The sequence below is a fragment of the Astyanax mexicanus genome, chromosome 4 (genome assembly GCF_023375975.1).
Source record: "Astyanax mexicanus isolate ESR-SI-001 chromosome 4, AstMex3_surface, whole genome shotgun sequence".
NCBI classification, from domain to species: domain Eukaryota; kingdom Metazoa; phylum Chordata; class Actinopteri; order Characiformes; family Acestrorhamphidae; genus Astyanax; species Astyanax mexicanus.
This window is the reverse complement of record NC_064411.1, coordinates 12328735-12347492: the sequence shown is the minus strand read 5'-3', so window position 1 is coordinate 12347492 and position 18758 is coordinate 12328735. Positions and strand designations below refer to the sequence as shown.

General features: G+C 36.1%; 2 protein-coding genes and 1 long non-coding RNA gene across 7 annotated transcripts in view; 1 reads left to right on the top strand and 2 right to left on the bottom strand.

Annotated features, from left to right (window-relative positions):
* Nucleotides 1-18758, top strand: part of LOC125801354 (zinc finger protein 239-like) — a 38308-nt gene that overhangs the window by 14477 nt on the left and 5073 nt on the right. The gene's annotated exons all lie outside the window — the stretch shown is intronic.
* The window catches only part of LOC111189946 (uncharacterized), a 131133-nt gene continuing 112655 nt past the window's right edge, over nt 281-18758 (bottom strand). Inside the window, exons 1-4 of one of the 2 annotated variants that reach the window (XR_007438798.1) lie at nt 8164-8566; nt 4044-4157; nt 3435-3501; nt 281-347 (exon numbers count right to left, since the gene is read on the bottom strand). This is a non-coding gene — a long non-coding RNA (uncharacterized LOC111189946). Of the gene's footprint in view, nt 348-1283; nt 3502-4043; nt 4158-8163; nt 8567-18758 lie in introns of those variants that run through there. The other variant, XR_007438797.1, reaches the window with a different exon arrangement.
* Nucleotides 9677-18758, bottom strand: part of LOC125801341 (zinc finger protein 239-like) — a 289352-nt gene continuing 280270 nt past the window's right edge. For 3 of the 4 annotated variants that reach the window (XM_049477904.1, XM_049477906.1, XM_049477905.1), the window contains exon 2: nt 9677-11808. In XM_049477904.1, coding sequence (XP_049333861.1) covers nt 10676-11662 — 987 coding nt within the window. In that variant the 5' untranslated portion in view covers nt 11663-11808 and the 3' untranslated portion in view covers nt 9677-10675. Of the gene's footprint in view, nt 11809-16916; nt 16998-18758 lie in introns of those variants that run through there. The other variant, XM_049477903.1, reaches the window with a different exon arrangement.

The following is an 18758-nucleotide window of genomic DNA, read 5'->3' as shown; positions in this document are numbered from 1 at the left end:
CCAATGGATACCTTTTGAAGATAAAAGCACTACTGAACTGAGATATGCTGTAAGAAAAAAGCAGAGTTAAAGAGTTAACGTCTATTTAGTTAATTCTAATTAAACATATAAATGTGCTAAATATTTTTTTCCCCAGCATGAAACCCACCAATACGCAGTCAGAGGGTGGATTTTAGAACAATGTCCTCCTATCAAAGCAAGGTTATAGGTTTACAGTAAAATAAACATTCTGTAATTTACAAACACATGATGTGTACTTGCTGAAGACATATTGTTTCCCCAACGTCACAGCCACAATATGAGCCGCCGACTGGTCTCACATCTTCACCTCTCGGTAGGACACGTACCTGAAAGTTTAATTTTTTTACTTGTTAACCTGGCAGTTACAAATATTGACCAGAAGCAGTGCAATAACCCTGACCCTAGTTACAAATACACTAGGTCTTTATATTATATAGTTGTTGCTGAAGTCCCTGAAGATATTGAATTTTAAGCCTTAGTGGTGTCATATGCCTGGGATTTTAACAGGGTTAAATGAAATATATCATTAAATTGTTCATAGGCCAAAATTCTTCCACAGTGAGGCAACGGCCTGAGGAGGCCAACAATTGGAGACTGCCTGGGTGTCAAAGTAAGACTGCATTACAAAGGGAGTACAATGCCAACAACAGCACATGGCTTGCATACCTAAATCATGTCTGCTCTGTTATTATTGAAATCATGTTAATTGAAGGAACTCTATACTGTTTACAACAATTCAAAAGATAAATTACCGTGGGCAATCAATATTTATAAGTTCTATTCACTGCTCAGAGAACAAAAGGATTGAATTAGATTTTATGAGGGTGCTATAAGTATAAGAAAATCTGATCATTTACAGCCATGCTATTGCATTGACTCTAATTATTGCATGTTTTTACTACTTTTTAAGCATCAAGAGCTCATAGCTCAGGACGTTTAATACCCTCCCAGTGCACCCGTATGTTTTCAACAACATTATTCAAAATAAATACAATTTCACTAAACATACCTGCTGAAATATATCCATGTATATAATGAAATGAATATTCATTAAAATATATATATGTTATGCATGTTGTATATGTCGCAGCCACTGAACGATGCATCCTTGAGGCCATTGGTGAGGTGCAGCTGCAACTGCAGCAATAAACTGGAGAGAGGGGCAGAAATCTTCCAACACCACTGGAAGAGGATCTGGAAGAAAATGTACTTCCCCTCCAGTGTGCAGAGGATTTTTAGGGCCTAGAAAAAGATCTGACCAACCGTGCCTCAAGAAAAAAAAAAGGTCAGTATTGAAATATACCTTTTTTAACTCACACAGAGTAAACATTTTGTAAACATCTTGTAAAAGATAAACATTTCTTTAAGAAAAAAGTAATTATCTTTTCTTTCTTTTGAGTACAAAATTAAGAACAAGAGATAATCCTAAATAAATACATTATTATTATTTTCTTACAGCAGACTCAAACTTTTCTTAAACTGTGAGAGGTAAAAAGACAACTCTCTAAAACATAACTTTCAATGAGTTTCATAAAACTTTATGTAAAAAATATATGTATCAAGGAGTTCCCCTTCAGGCTTTTTACCCAACCATTGCTCCTTGTTTTCTATATATTCTTTTCAAAATGTATTCACTATGTTTTTCCTCAATTTGCCTATGCTCAGCAGCTGAAAAAGTATATAACTGGTTAATGCAATTAACATTTCATTCAAACTGCATCTCATAATTAGTGATAAGCTAACATAACAACAGGAGCATACAACAGAAAATCAAGATTTTTAAAAGAAGATTGAAGAATTTCTTAAGAATATATTTGATGTGAGGGTTGCTTTAAAGAACGCTCTTATGAACTCCTTAATGTTTGTCCTCATATCTCGTAAGCTTAAAAAACCTTAAATTTAGTCCCTGGTTACATTCATCTGTCTGTCTACAGATGTCAAAGCTGTCATTAGGTGGGGGGCAAACGTTGAAAAAAACATTATGGAGAATTTATGAGAAAGTTTTTGCCCCCCACCTGGCGGTCTCTCTGAACTGGTGTGGCAGAGGAGAAAAAAAAAGGAATTGGGCACTCTCGCATCAAAGAACTTGTAATATGTAAGTATCAAAATAAGACCATATATAAGTATACCAAACATTTTACCATAAAAAAACTAAATCTCAAATAGCTTTGTTTGGTGATTTTCTATGTACATAATTACAACAGTGGTGAACACAGAGGCTTAATATTGGTATCAGTCTTTAAAAAACGATCATGTGTGCTTCTGCAGCCAAAGAGGCCCTTTCTAGATAAAATTGGACACCACTGAGTAAAATGACTTTTTAAGAACGTTTAAGATGGCTTTTCTAGAAAGAAACTGCACTGCGTATTATATGAATTAATTTAGTGTCGCTCTTAAGTCTTAAGATGCAATTAGTGCCAAATTTAAAAGCAGTCATTGGAAAAATGTGAAATGCAGAATATGTGGCAAAACGAAAACTTAAACCACTATTATATTATCTTTACATGCCACAATGAAATAAAATCACAGTTCAATCACATTTAACCAAAATGAGTGTTTAAAGCATCTTGATTGGCTGGTATCCACATCCAGAAAAACATGACATGTGTACGTTAAGTTAATCAGAGCACATTAAAAAAAATGGTTAGTGGGGTTTGAAAAACGTGCGTTTTAACAGGTGGATTTTAGCGAAAAATCACTTTGCTTTCTGAGTGAACTCTCGGCATGAGTGTTTCACTGCTCCTGACAAAAGTGTGCTGTGTTTGGAACGTTCACAGCCAAAACACAGTGGAATACAAAACAGTTGAACTGATTGCATTTTAAAGTGGCATGTATTGAATTACACAAATAAAGCAATTTGCTTTAAAATGTAAATCCATGTATACTGTCACTTTGCTTTTTACTGTGAAAAGGCACTGTAGTGTAGTGACTGCTTTTCAATTTGGCACTAATTCCTCTCCATATGTAAGTATAACTTGCTGGTATACAGTTAAAGAATGTAGCTCAATATTACTACTTAACACCGATATGGTTTTTAGACTGTCAAAAGATCCTACTTTTTTAATGTTGGTAGCGTTATCTAAGAGGCTAACATAGGGTATCAAAAATATCCTGTAGGTTTAATGCTGTGTCAGCATTTTTTCAAAGTTTAGGCTCTCACAATAGCATTTCAGCCTTAAATGGTTCTTTGCATGGCATAGTGGTTCTTCAGATTGAAAGAGAATATGTTATGTATGGTTTTGAGTAGAGCCTTTTTGAACATGATTGTATGTAACAAATAAAGTTGTTTTATTTTTACAAGCTTGACACTGTGTGATGATATCAGCTGGCCTGATTCATCACCATGGCTCCTAAAAGTTTCTGGGGACAAATTTAAAGACACTAAAAATGACTTTCATTACGATGTCCCTTACCTGTCTCCATATGCGAATTTCTCGTTTGGAGGGAACCTGAGGAGGAGTCAGGGTGGGGAGTGAGTACCTGCAGGGAAATAAATTGTTAATGATTAAGCTAGTAACTAATACTAATACTTACCTGAATTGGAATTTGGTTGATTGACATTGAAATACAGACGAGGTAACAATTACTATTACTAGACTGTCTATTAAGCAGCACACAAAGCACTATGTGGCAGTGTAGCAAACATGTATGAGGCTGAAGTTAGCTTCTTATTTACCTTGTCTTATTCAGTCGTCTAATAGTTATATTTTCATAATTTGGTATCAATTTCAACAGACGGTTTGATAATCTGGAGTGAGGGCAACTGAAAATAGGCAGAACAGGCTATTTATTTTCAATGAATCTTCTAAAATGCCAAATTCAGAGGGCTATAATAAAAAATCTGCTATTCACAACCTATTAGGTCTACGGTTAGACCTAAGACACCTAATAGTTTAGACCATAGGAACACCTTAGCAACAACCTAGCAACATGTTGGCAAGAAACATATTCCAAATGAACAAATTAGCAGCCAACACCTGTATATATACCAATATATATGAATGAAACAATGTTGTACTTACAGCGTCTGCGATGAGAAATCCCCAGCTGTCCAATCCAAGTGAAGCTGATGCAGAAAAGGCGATCAGAGACTGGCTTCGTCTGGCACCTCACAGACTTCATCGCGGAAGACCACGCTGAATAATTATACAATAACAACAACAACAAATATTTTATAATTCATTAGTCATTTGTAAGTTCTGGTTTATGCGAATGTGAATTGGTTCAAAAGCACTTTTCAAAATAATATTTAATGTACACTTTACAATTTATTAGTAACCTGTAACATTTTTGTTTGTGCATGTAAATTACTTTTGAAATACAACTTTTAAAAGAAATAATATTTCATACACTTTATAATTTATTAGAAATCTGTTACATTTATGTTTGTGCATGTGAATTAGCTCTGAAATACAAAAAAATAAAAATAATAATATTTCATACATCTTGTATTTCACAAACTTTATAATTTTTAGTAACCTGTTGTTAAGTTTTTGTTTGTGTATGTAAATAAGTTCTGAAATACAACTTTTCAAAATTGTAAACTGCCAGTCTCTTTACATCTTTATATCTCTGTTTAAATATTTTAAAGGCGAAATCTGAATAACAGGAAATATAATTAATCTTACATTTGATTTGTTAATCCTTTTTTAAATTGTTTTATACGGATGGTTGTTAAGATAACTCCCAAGGAGTAAAAAAAAAACCACGTTGACATGGTTCTTTTGTGTATAGAGAACGCACAAGCATCAGGTTCCTATTCAGGTACGTCTTTTAGGAAGCGGTGGGACGTTGCTTGTCTATCGCGTAAGGAGGTCTCAGCGACAATGTAACGATGTAACTGTGAGCATCGCAGTCTCTCCGACGTACCTGTGCTGTCTGGGGATTATGGTGATGTGATTTACAGACATGCGTCAGCCACTACACTCAAACCAGTAGATTTTATGTATCATGCGGCTCTAAGATTACTGGTACACATCACTGTTCACTCTATGAAAAAGTTGCATGGTCTTCTCTTGCTGTGCGCCGGGAAACACATTGGTTCACTTTCTTTTTTAAAGCACTTCCTCACCATATGCCACCGTACATCACATAAACGCTTCTTAAAAAATAACCTACCACACTCACTCCAGTAACTGGATAGTCGAGAGTTTTAAATGAACTGGGAAAATCTGCTTTTCGTTACAGTGAACCAGCGAGCTGGAATTCACTACAGGAAACTCTAAAGCTCAGCTCGCTGGTGTCACTAAATCATTTTAACCTTCTAGTCTCTAACAACCTTCAGACATGAAGGTGATCTTTATGATCTTTGGTATGTTTTCAGTTTCTTTATTTTTTTTAGTAAACCTTTTAGTTTTTAATGCTGGTTTGTTTTAGCTATTTTTCCACATTTCTTTTTAGTTTATTTATTTTCTTTTATTATTTTTAGGTATTGCTTATGTAACCCCTATCCCCAGTAGGGGTGGGTAATATTATATCCTATACAATATATCGTGACACAGAAAAATAGTGATATTAAAAATCCATATCGTGATAATAGAGATGTTCTGTCTTAAAAGAAGTCAATTATTTATATGCAGTTTATATGCATGCACTAAATATTCTGCAATATTTTTTGCTGCATTATATTATTTTATGCTATATTTTTATTTGCCACATTATGATTATTCTGTTATACTATTATACTATATTCCTGAAATTAATTAATTATTTTTCTGTTTTCCTATATTGCCAAGTACATCGTGTTATCGCAAAATTACCCTGAAATATCGGGATTTTATTTTAGGGCCATATCGCCCACCCCTAATCCCAAGTTAATTGGAAGAAATAAGGGCCTGAGTTCTAGCTATTCTTTCCCTTCTCTATGTTTGTAGAAATTAAACAAAATAATAGAAAATATAAAACACAATAAAAGGACTATCACACAGGTATATAAAAGAGCCAGTAGTTACTGAGTTTGATACTGAGTGTATCAAAACGGTAGGGCAAAATAAGGCTTAGAATCGAGTGTCCTTTTCAGTACTTTTAACAAAAAAATACATTAATAGCAGGCTTCAATCAACAAGAGTTATATCTTTTCAAGACAGAGCAGTTTAGCACATTTTTTAGATGCAATAGTACAACTACAGTGTGTGCAGAATTATTAGGCAAGTTGTATTTGAGAGGATTCTTTTTATTATTGAACAACAACTTTGTTCTCAATCAACCCAAAAGACTTAAAGCTTAATATTTTTGGAGTTGGAGTGGGTTGTTTTTAGATATTAATGAGGATATCTGTTTTGGCAGATAACTATTACTGTGCAGAATTATTAGGCAACTTAATAAAAAAAACCAAATATATACCCATATTACTTGTTTATTTTCACCAGGTAAACCAATATAACAACTCAAAATTTAGCAATGAACATGTTTGACATTCAAAAACAAAACCAAAAACGAATCGGTGACCAATAAATCCACCTTTTTTACGGTGACACTCAAAAGCCTTCCATCCATATTCTGTCAGTTACTTGATCTGTTTACAATCAACATTGAGTGCAGCAGCCACCACAGCATTCCAGACACTGTTCAGAGAGGTGTACTGTTTTCCCTCTCTGTGGATCTCACATTTTATGAGGGACCACAGGTTCAGATCAGGTGAACAAGGGGGCCATGGCGTCATTTTTTCTTCTTTTAGACCTTTACTGGCCAGCCACGCTGTGGAGTATTTGGATGCATGTGATGGAGTATTGTCCTGCATGAGAATCATGTTTTTCTTGAACGATACCGACATCTTCCTGTACCACTGCTTAAAGAAGGTGTCTTCTGGAAACTGGCAGTAGGTCTGGGAGTTGAGCTTCACTCCATACTCAATCCGAAAAGGTCCCACAAGTTCATCTTTGATGATACCAGCCCATACCAGTACCCCAACTCCACCTTGTTGGCGTCTGAGTCGGAGTGGAGCACTCTGCCCTTTACTGATCCAGCCTCGGGCCCATCCATCTGGCCACGCTCATTTCATCAGTCCATTAAACCTTGGAAAAATCAGTCTTAAGATATTTCTTGGCCCAGTCTTGACGTTTTATCTTATGTATCTTGTTCAAAGGTGGTCATGGTCATTTTTTAGCCTTCCTTACCTTGGCCATGTCCCTGAGTATCGCACACCTTGTGCTTTTTGATACTCCAGTAATGTTGCATCTCTGAAATATAGCAAAACTGGTGGCAAATAGCATCTTGGCAGCTTCACGCTTGATTTTCCTCAATTCATGGGCAGTTATTTTGCGCCTTTTTTCCAACATGCTTCTTGTGACCCTGTTGGCTATTTGCCATGAAACGCTTGATTGTTCGGTTATCAAACTTCAAAAGTTTGGCCATTTCAATACTGCTGCATTCCTCTGCAAGACATCTCACAATTTTTGACTTTTCAGAGTCTGTCAAATCTCTCTTCTGACATATTTTGCCAAAGGAAAGGAAGTTGCCTAATAATTAAGCAAACCTTATATAGTGTGTTGATGTCATTAGACCACACCCCTTCTAAATACAGAGATGCACATCACCTGATTAACTTAATTAGTAGTTGGCTCTCAGGCCTATACAGCTTGGAGTAGGACAACATGTATTAAAAGGATGATGTGATCAAAATACCCATTTGCCTAATAATTCTGCACACAGTGTATAGTGTGCAAATACCCATATGTAAACTTAAGACACAAATAAGAGTTATATTTTAAACAGTACCCCAATTATTTAAATGACTATTAATTAATTAATTAATTAAATAAATAAACAATTGGTTTAATGATTATTATTGCTCAGAATTATATTTAAGGATTAGACCTTATTTTTAGAAGTAGTATCTTAGATTTTATCTATAGGATTGATTTTAGGTTAATATACCCCTTTTTGTTACTTTCAGAACTACACTGTCAGTTATATATTTAAACCCTTAATCAGAAATGTACCTTAAATAAGAAAAAATACCTTTTAAAGTTAGTTTGTAAAATAAAATACCATCTTAAATTAAATATGTGGGCCCACTCTAAAGAATACACTCATAAAGAACAGAATTATAGATGAAATGAACAGAACTAAACGGTGCAGGTCTGGTTCGGAGCTTAATGTCCGCTTTACTCTAACGAGCAGAAATAAGAGTTTCAGATTTACCTCAGATTCAGTGAATATGAGCGGGAGCAGAGCGCGGGGTCCTGCAGCACGGAGCGTTTTCCCTCAGAGGAACTCTGATCCACGCGGGGACTCAGAGCGCTCTCTGGTTAGCAGTGTTAGCGGTCCTGGTGTTCAGTGGAGGCGGAGAGAGCGCGAGTCAGTCCGGGGAACAGTCTGTCGGAGCGGCGCTGCAGCGGAGAGTTCACGGCTAGCGCAGAGCAGCTAATACACGAGGCTAAACACAGCTAGCCGAGCTGGCTAAGCTAACAGTGCTAACAGAACTTTACTTATAGAGAGATTATCCCAGCTTTATCCACCAGCACACTCTCAGTATGGACTTCAGTGTCCTTAAAATTACCGGTTAGTTTAATTAATACTGATTATTAGTGAATTTAGTTCAGCCTGTGAGGACTCCCACATCTCCGCTGTTCTCTCTCGTCCCGTGGGCGGGCCCGTTCCAATCCTCTACTCCACCCTCACCTGTGCACTTCTCCCTCAGCAGCTCCCTTAATCACTTTTAAGTGACCTTCTTGCAAAAACACAAGAAAAAATGAAATATGTAATCTGTACTGCTTTTCTTTTCTTTTTAAACTATTTAGACAAACACAATGACTATTTTGAACATGTTTAGTACTCGTTTAAACCATCACTATGCATTTATAATACTTTATTTATTACTGTATTTATCTATTTTTGAACTAGGGAGTTTTACATTTTTTAGCCGGGGCTACATGAGGAATATGCGAAAGGGGCGTATCCCATACTGAGATACCGAATGAATGCTTGAAAGAGAACACAAATTATAAGAAAAAAAAATTGCAAGAAATAAAACAAATTTACCGGACGTGAAACACTGTTACTAGTACTGAAACACTAACATTGGTCAGTAAAAAAGCAACTGCTTTGTTTGTACATTTAGCTAGGCTAGCTAGCAATAATAATGGTCAGTAAAACAGCAAATACTGTTGTTTGGATATTTAGTTAGCTTGCTATCAATACTAGTAGTCAGTAATACAGGAAATGCTTTGTTTATACATTTGGTCAGTAAAATAGCAAATGCTGTGTTTGGATATTTAGCTAGACAAGCTACCAATAATAATGGTCAATAATTAAGTATAAAACAATTAAGTATAGTTGGTGAATGACTATGCTCTTCAAAAAAAAACAACACAACCCACAAGCATTCACATAAAAAAAAAACTTATAAACATGAATACAAGTTAAACCCATGTTACTCTACCTTTGGAAGTTATTGTATATTTAACCCTTTTAAGCCTGAACCAATAACAAAAAAAAAAACATATTTTTCCGAATTTCAATCTTAAATTGACTATTATGTTACACTTAAACACAAATCCATTTTACATTGGATTTCTCTGTTGGGCGCCTTTGAGTATTTAACAAATAATAACATGAGACAATCTCAGGCCTATAGGTTTCATGTCCAACATATGTTGAGAAAACACAATGAGATTGCAGATCTGCAATCTAAAAGCCGTTTATTAAAAAAACACAGATGAGTAAATATAGAGGTGAAGTAATACAAAGATAATAGTTTGTAGTGGATAAAAACAATTAAGAAACTACAAAATTTGGATATTCTTAGTACATTTTGGAGATTAAAAACCTTAAACAACATATAATATTCAATAAGAAAAAGATAAGAGAGCATAAAACTTGTGTAATACAACAACCAAACATCCCTCTATGGTAACAGATTTTTAATCAGAATGACTGAACCATAGACAAAGAAGAACCCCATCAGAGGGAATGAATGAGCCCACAATCTCACTGCGCTACTCAAGCCCGGAGGAGGTTGATTTCAGTATGGGAACTAAAGATGGAGCGTTTTATTTAACCTCTGGAAAGGAATTTGTTGGCCTCTCTGCAGAGTCTGGATGCTCCTCCGGTCCACACGGCAGTACCCGGCACAGTGTCGTCTCTCTGCGGCTCTGGGTCTCACTTTTGGGAGCACTCTCTGGAGTTCCTCAGCTGGTGTTTTCACTTCTTCTTTCATGCAGATGGGCCTAGCGGTTAATAGCATTAAGCTAAGCTATGCTAAGCTTGGGGAATTGAGGACGGCTTCCACAGAGTGAAAACAGAGATACTAGAAATTCATAGAAATAATCAAATCTGCATATACTAGAAAGGGGATTAAAATCATAAGCTCTGAAGGTTTGGTCCAAAACAATTAGTTGCCAGTTAGGAATCCTACTCACTATGACATCTAAATTTTAAAGACTACGTTTTTTCCATTCTTCAGAACTGAACTCCTACCGTAACTACCCTAAAACTTCAGCTCTGTCTCACAAAGAATGTCCTGGAATATCGAACATAAACATAAAACATAACGGAATTCATAATTTAACATAATGGAATTCAATAAACATGATCGCTGGATGAGATTCATTTTGCTGAACCTGTAAAATCCATTGTTAAATTCAGTTCTTGTTTGTTTCTGGTGGAACGTGTCCCAAGTGACAAAGTGAAACATTTGTGTAGGATAAGGTATTCAGTCTGAAAGATTTGCGATTTGCACTTTTAATCGCATGGATGGAGTTTTCTCTCCTGTGTGAATGCGCTGGTGTTTTGTGAGAGCACCCTGTTCAGTAAAACTCTTCCCACAGTCTGAGCAGTAATACGGTTTCTCTCCTGTGTGAATGCGCTGGTGTATTTTGAGACTACTCTGTTGAGTAAAACTCTTCCCACAGTCTGAGCAGTAATACGGTTTCTCTCCTGTGTGAATGCGCTGGTGTATTTTGAGACTACTCTGCTGAGTAAAACTCTTCCCACAGTCTAAGCAGTAATACGGTTTCTCTCCTGTGTGAATGCGCTGGTGTATTTTGAAAGAATTTGGTGCAGTAAAACTCTTCCCACAGTCTGAGCAGTAATACGGTTTCTCTCCTGTGTGAATGCGCTGGTGTATTTTGAGAGAATTTAGTGCAGTAAAACTCTTCCCACAGTCTGAGCAGTAATACGGTTTCTCTCCTGTGTGAATGCGCTGGTGAATTGTGAGATTACTCTGTTTAGTAAAACTCTTCCCACAGTCTGAGCAGTGATACGGTTTCTCTCCTGTGTGAATGCGCTGGTGATTTTTGAGATGACTCTGTTTAGTAAAACTCTTCCCACAGTCTGAGCAGTGATACGGTTTCTCTCCTGTGTGAATGCGCTGGTGAATTTTGAGATTACTCTGTTGATTAAAACTCTTCCCACAGTCTGAGCAGTGATACGGTTTCTCTCCTGTGTGAATGTGCTGGTGAATTTTGAGATTACTCTGTTGATTAAAACTCTTCCCACAGTCTGAGCAGTGATACGGTTTCTCTCCTGTGTGAATGCGCTGGTGATTTTTGAGATGACTCTGTTCAGTAAAACTCTTCCCACAGTCTGAGCAGTAATACGGTTTCTCTCCTGTGTGAATGTACTGGTGAATTTTGAGATTACTCTGTTTAGTAAAACTCTTGACAGAGTGCTGTTTCTCCATGTCAGGACTTGGCTTCATTTGTCTGTTAAATGTAGCAAACTGTTTCTGCGTGTTCTGGAGGCTTTTCAGGACGGCTTGTGCTTCAACTCTTTCAGCAGTTTAACATTGCTCTTAGTTAAATATCCTGGTTGTTGGTGATGAATTTCAGGAGAATAATTTCATTTCTGGAAAACACAAAGAAAAATGCAGTTATATATATTACAATAAAAGCAGGTCAGTTAACTGAAGAGAACTGCCTGAGGTGCCTATATTGACATCTGAGACATCTTCATATAACCATAAATGTTTCAGTATTTTTTCCCACTTCGAAGTCCTTAGTGTAAAGGGGGTGCTGGTGGTCCTCTAGTCACTAGAGGTAGCCCACATTTTACCACTTGCAATAATCAGGCTGACGCCTGTTTACTGCCTTTATAAAGACTGCCCACTGTTTAGACAAACAGTCTTGATTCTTTTCTGGTCTCACTAGAACCTGACATCAATGGCTTAGCTGATTTATTTACTAAATCAATACAGCGGACACGGTGGCGTATCACAGCATCCGGTCGAAGCCCAACTTCATCTGTAGAACCAGAGAGCAGCTCCAAATTTCATCAACTCTAACTAAATGTTACTAAAGCAGTAAATCATTCTAGCACTTCCACCTTAAATATTATCAATTCTTCTTAGTTGTCCTGGAAATGTAACTAAACATTTAGTGAATAAAATAAAAGGACTATATTAACTCATACAGTGCATTTCAGCAGTTTGGAATGAATACGCTCAAGAGAGAGTGAATTCTTGTCCTGACTCTTTCCTGTTTTTATGTTCTAGACATGAAATAATATAATTTTTTTTCCAAACGAGGGACCGAAAGACATAAATCCTTGGGTTTTACAGATTGAGTGGGTCAGCCACCACACTCGCTGCTATCGCTACTGTGTTGCCAGATCTCTCTTAAAAAGTCCACACTAAATTGTTTTTCCCCGCAAGCAGTGTTTGGAAGCAACGGATTACATGTAACGGTGTTACGTAATCAGATTACAAATTATAAGTAACTGTAATTCGTTACAGTTACTGTTTCAGTAAGTGGTAATCAGATTACAGTTACTCTGCTAAAATAAAAGGATTACATTGCGGTACTTTCCTATTTTCGCTCTTCCAATCCAACACCGACAAATAACATTTTGCAGTGAAATCGTTCTAATATGACAGGGAACTGTCAGCGGCTCACAGCGGCTCCGGACACACAACGAGACAAAATTAACTCACATTTTGTCAACGAATAAAAGCGAGACGAAAATGTTTGGCAGGGACGAAATCCAATCAGAACTGAGTTAGTTCTGTGAAAGGTAGGGACCAGTTAGGAAGAGATCCAATCACTGCTACTTTAGCGAAGGTGGAGAGGCGGGATAACTGCAGTAGTGCCGCGCGCTCAGTTACAAACCCGGGAATTAACCTGTCGATACGGAGCTCCACTGGAAGTTAACTCGACAGAGTTCAGCAGGGTGAGAGAGAGAGAGAAGAGGCGATATATTTCTCCTTCGACGTCGCGAAAAACAAGATAACGTGTAAACCGCGTGGAGCGACTCCATCTCCGGTAAAAACATCACTAATCTTTCAGCTTCTGCAGAGCAGAGTCACACAGATCTCCATGCAGAGATCCGCGTTTTAATGCTGATGTTATTTTATGAGCTGATGTGTTTAACTCGGCAGTGCACTAAAACACAGAACTGATACAGAACTCACTCATTAAGATCAGATCATCTGTTTAGTCTCACAGTGGGAAAGATACAGCTAGTGTTAAAGCAGGAACAGGTCAGAAAGAAACTCAATAACATAACCAAAATAAAACAATAAAATAAGTGAATCTCTGAACCCAAAAGTCTGTGTACAGTTTCTTACAGCACTTTCTCATCAGTTTCTCACTTTAACTCATGAAGTCTCTCAGTACATCCTGAGAGCATCTCTACAGGACAGTGTGTGAATGTGTGTTTTGATCTCATTTATAGACTGTAGCTCCAGTAGGTGTGCTGGGTTAGTGCTGGAGATAAAACTAGATCATTTAAAAACTGTTTTTGCATCTACAGCTCTGTTTAAACTATAATTTAACTATTCAGTTGTTTTATGACCTGATTTCTAGAGCAAAATTTTAAATGTAAAATATATATAGTCACACAACTATAATAATAATAATATACATTAAATCATATATAAATATATTACACGTTCAAACATTAACAATATTACTCAAGTGGTTATTAAACGTTTCATTTCGTATAAGTGTAGAGTTAATAATTCAAGGGAACTGATGAAAAAGCATTTACATTTACACCCTTTACATTTTAGTCGACTAAATTTACTGTAATTTTAGTAGATTATATTCTTATGACAATAAGTCGACTAAAACTAAAAATATTTTAGATGACTAAATTGTTACTAAAACTAAATGCTATTTTCGTCACAAGACTATGACTAAGTATTAATCAAAATTTTTTGTCAAAATTAACACTGGTGGCAAACCTGCAAATAGATAACTTACAGTTGTTGTTACATTGTTTGTTTTTTTATGTTTTTTAATGGTTTTATCATCAATTTATAGAAGTGTTTCATAAAATTGTTTGATGAAATGGTTTCATAAGTATTTTTATAGAGTGATTGAAAAGGCTGTTTTATTTTTTTTTATCTATTTGTTAACTGGAAAGAAAAATAAAATAATAATATGCAGTATGTGGTTGCTACATTCATTCAGGCTTAAAAAAATGACAATTTTTTAAGTAATCCAAAGTAATCAGATTACGTTACTCACTTGAAGTAATGCAACTGATTATTTTACAAATTACATTTTGAGTGATGTAATCAGTAATCTGTAAGGGATTACATTTTAAAAGTAACCTTCCCAACACTGCCCGCAAGACAGGTTTAAGCTTGACGAGAAATATCGTCACATTTTAATCTCACGAGATCTCGTGCCTCGGGATCTTTTCATATCCCTAATTTTAATTATAAAAGATGTTTTTGTTTCTTTAAAATAAAATAGAAAAAAAACGCAAATGGATGGATGTCGGACAATGCAGCGTCTATTGATGTCTGAAATGCAAGAAATGCTGATTTGATGCCTTGGCTGGCCCCATTATCTTACTTAGAAGGAAGTGCAGGAAAGTTTGTATCCAAATTAAAATAATAAAATATGTCCTGACTTGGTGTCAGGACAAAAACACTGGTAACATTAGCCAGCAAAGTAAAATTAACTACTTGGTTAAAAAAGCACTGGTAACATTGACTAGCTAGATAACATTAGCTACTTGGTTAAAAAAAGCACTGTGAACATTGGATAGCCACGAACGCTACTGGCCAGCGGCGCTCGCTAGCGGCATCTGCCATTCAGAAACGGATACATGCCGCTTAGCAAAGACACTTATCATGGCATGTATCTGTTTCTGAATGGCAGGTGCCAGTAGGTGTCACTTCCTGTTGCCAGTTGCCGTTTGAGGATCAAACCCCCTCTCCATTGGATAGCTAGATGATGTTTGCTACTGGTAAAATAAAAATCGCTGGTTACATTAGATAGATAGCGAACATCAGCTACTTTGGTCTCTTATTATGTGCCAGTTCTGCCTATTAAACAGTTCTCTTTTTCTCTCTGCCAGTCGCATTAAGGAAACACATCAGCTCCGATCTTACATGCAAACATTATTCCCACATACAAAATCACATTATAAAACATTTTACTATTGCGAACACTTTTTTTAAATATGCATGTGTGTGCAGCTGTGTGCAGCTTTTTATGTACCACAAACGATGGAGAAAAATATCAAATAAGTTTTAAAAAAATAAAGCAACTGCATAGAGGGGTACATTAATTTTGAAGGTAACATAAGGTTCTAGCCACCTTTAGCTAACCTAACCAATGCTATCTAAATAACTAAGCAGGTAGGCAATTTCAAACAATAATATACTATTAGCAGCCTGAATCACATTTTATATATTAGCAGCCTTAAATACATTACATTTGTGATGAGTTGTTGTTATATAGACTAAATGGTAGGATAATATACAAGCTGTCTGTAATGGTTAATCCTTTTCTTTATAATTAACTTTAGCTGTTAGGTGTGGTATTGGTAACAACACTGGGTCATTTTACAAGCTAATGGGCTCCTTGCACTCACGGCTCTGACACATTTCCGTTTTCAAATAATGCGGCTTGGACGTTTCCGGTTGTATTGTTTACATTCGCCTGTATAGGCAAAACGTACTTTTTTTTTTACTGGCGAGAGGTCAAAATGGTCAGAAGTTAAACCAGAAACGTCAGAAGTTTGGAGACGACTGGAAAAGCAAGCAGTGCCACTGCTTTTTAAATGGAATTATTAACGTTACAGCACCCAGGTTCCAAGTGTTTGGGAGAGGAGATCAGCTAAACGTACTTGGCTGAAAGATCCACCAGCTAGCATTTTTATTATTATAGCTAGCTATTATTATTATTATTATTATTGATAATATTATTATTATTATAGCTAGATATTATTATTACAGCTAGATATTATTATTATTATTATTATTATTATTATAGCTAGCACTTTTATTATTATTAATATTAATAATGCTAGCATGTGTATGATTCTTTTTATAAGGATTATTATATTTACTATCATTATTATTATAGTTAGCATTGTTAAAGCCAGCATTTTTATTATTATAGCTAGCATTTGTCTAATTATTTTTATGATGATTATTATAGTTAGCTTTATTATTATTACTAGCATTTTATTAGACTTCCATTTGATAACAGGAGAAACTAACAACTATCAGTAATGCACCTAGCAAGCTAGTTAGCTATACTAGCTAATGCTGAGCTGTGTGGGCTAACGTAAAATATAAGAAAAAATCTTGGTAGTGTGTAGGTATGATGTAGTTTATAGGTATATAGTTTAAAGTCTTTCTCTAGCTTTCTAGTGGTAGGCTTTACTGGTCTTCTTGAAGTTGAGGTAAATTTTTAGAAGCTCTTGTAAACACCAGCTGAAAATACTGCCATAACGAGTGTATTGGAAAAGCCAAACAGGAAACGCTGGAGCAGCACTGATGAAAAGTAGTTGTGCAAAGAGCGCATTTTGCTAATGCTAATGCTCCTGCCATAGTGCTGGAAAAATCTGTAAATCTAAGCTTACTGTAAATAAACAGAAGCGCTTTACACCCAAATAAACAGTTTTCAGGAGAGGAATCTGTGTAGATCCAGCGCTTGCTTGGCTTTTGAAATAAAAAGAGAGAGAGAGAGAGAGAGAGAGAAACTTCTTCATACCTTCTGTAGTTCAGCTGATCCTGCTCTTCCTCCGAGCAGCGCGAAGACAGCAACATTAGAAGGACAAATCCGACGGCAACCGGAAGTGCGTGTTTCAAAATAAAAGACCCAAGCGGTTAATACATTTTTAGTTAATATTAGACAAAATGCTATTTTAATATCCTTAGGCTACACTATTATTATAATATTTGAAAACAAAAAGTAGTATTATATATGAAAAAATACGTATACACATTATTTTATCCCATTAAATGATATTAATAAAGGGTGGGCATAGTTTTATCAATCTGCTGTCTAAACTATACATTGTGTCAACATAAACCCATAGTGAAAAATATTCATTAGACCCTCCTCTGTCAGAAAACATGGAGTTATCTATGAAAAAAGCGTAATTGTAGATGTAGGAGTCATCACACTATAGGCGATACATGGTTATATCCCATTAAATGATATGAATACAGGGTGGGCATAGTTGTATCAGTCTGCTGCCTAAACTATACATTGTGTCAACATAAACCCATAGTGAAATTAATTCATCAGACCCTCCTCTGTCAGAAAACATGTAGTTTACTATCAAAAAAGCGTAATTGTAGACGTAGGGGTCACTTATACTATAGGCGATACATGCCATTAATAGGGCTGTGTATTGGCACCAACCTGGCGATACGATACGTATCACGATACAGGGCTCACAATGCGATATATCACGATACTTTAAAAAACTTCATACAATCTAATTTAATCTAAGTGGAAATAGTATGATTTGTAAACAATCAGAACGGTGGGAGCTCAATAACAGGTCCTGTAGCATCCAATATCATGCCACTTTTTTCAACAGTTTTAAACACTCTGCGTTCTCCATTGTGGAAGACAAAATGAGCCCACACTTCAGCTCTGTACACCCCAGGAGCCAGCCTAACGCGTTTAGATTCTGCCATCGCCAGCGGGGTGCTAATGCTAATGCAGAGCTGTACTTACTTGCAGTGTACTGGAGGCACCGAATGGATCAAGATAGATCACAGCACTGCCACCTCGCGGCCGGGTGAATAAACAACACAAAAGTTAACTACTGTCTGCAATCTAGCTGCCGGGAGTTGAATAAAAACACACTTAATAAAAAAATCGATACAGCGTTTTTGAGAATCGATACAGTATCGCGAAAGTGTATCGATATTTTCTTACACCCCTAGCCATTAAATTATCTTAATACAGAAAGGGCATAGTTTTATCAGTCTGCAGCCTAAACTATACATTGTGTCAACATAAACCCATAGTGAAATTAATTCATCAGACCCTCCTCTGTCAGAAAACATGGAGTTATCTATGAAAAAAGCGTAATTGTAGATGTAGGAGTCATCACACTATAGGCGATAAATAGTTATATACCATTATGATATGAATACAGGGTGGGCATAGTTTTATCAGTCTGCTGCCTAAACTATACATTGTGTCAACATAAACCCATAGTGAAATTAATTCATCAGACCTTCCTCTGTCAGACTACAACTATTTCATCACCGCAGAGATAATTATTAAAGCTTATAAACTGCAGTTTTAATTCTTTTAAAAGAGGTCTGTGTGTAAAGCATCAGTAGCAGTAATGCTAGTAAATCTACTGAATAAAAAACATTAGTTGTAGAAAATGGAAATATAGGGGTAAGTTTTCTTTCCTATTTTAGTGAAATACTTTGTTCTACTTTGTAAAATTAAAGGGAAACTCCAGAGAAGTAGTTATACAGTGTTTTAAATGAGAGTTTTAGCTGTTTAGCTCCATTCAGCTCCATGTATTGAGGTCTCCCTCGCGGGCTCCCTCTAGCGGTGATGGGGTATAATGTGATATAG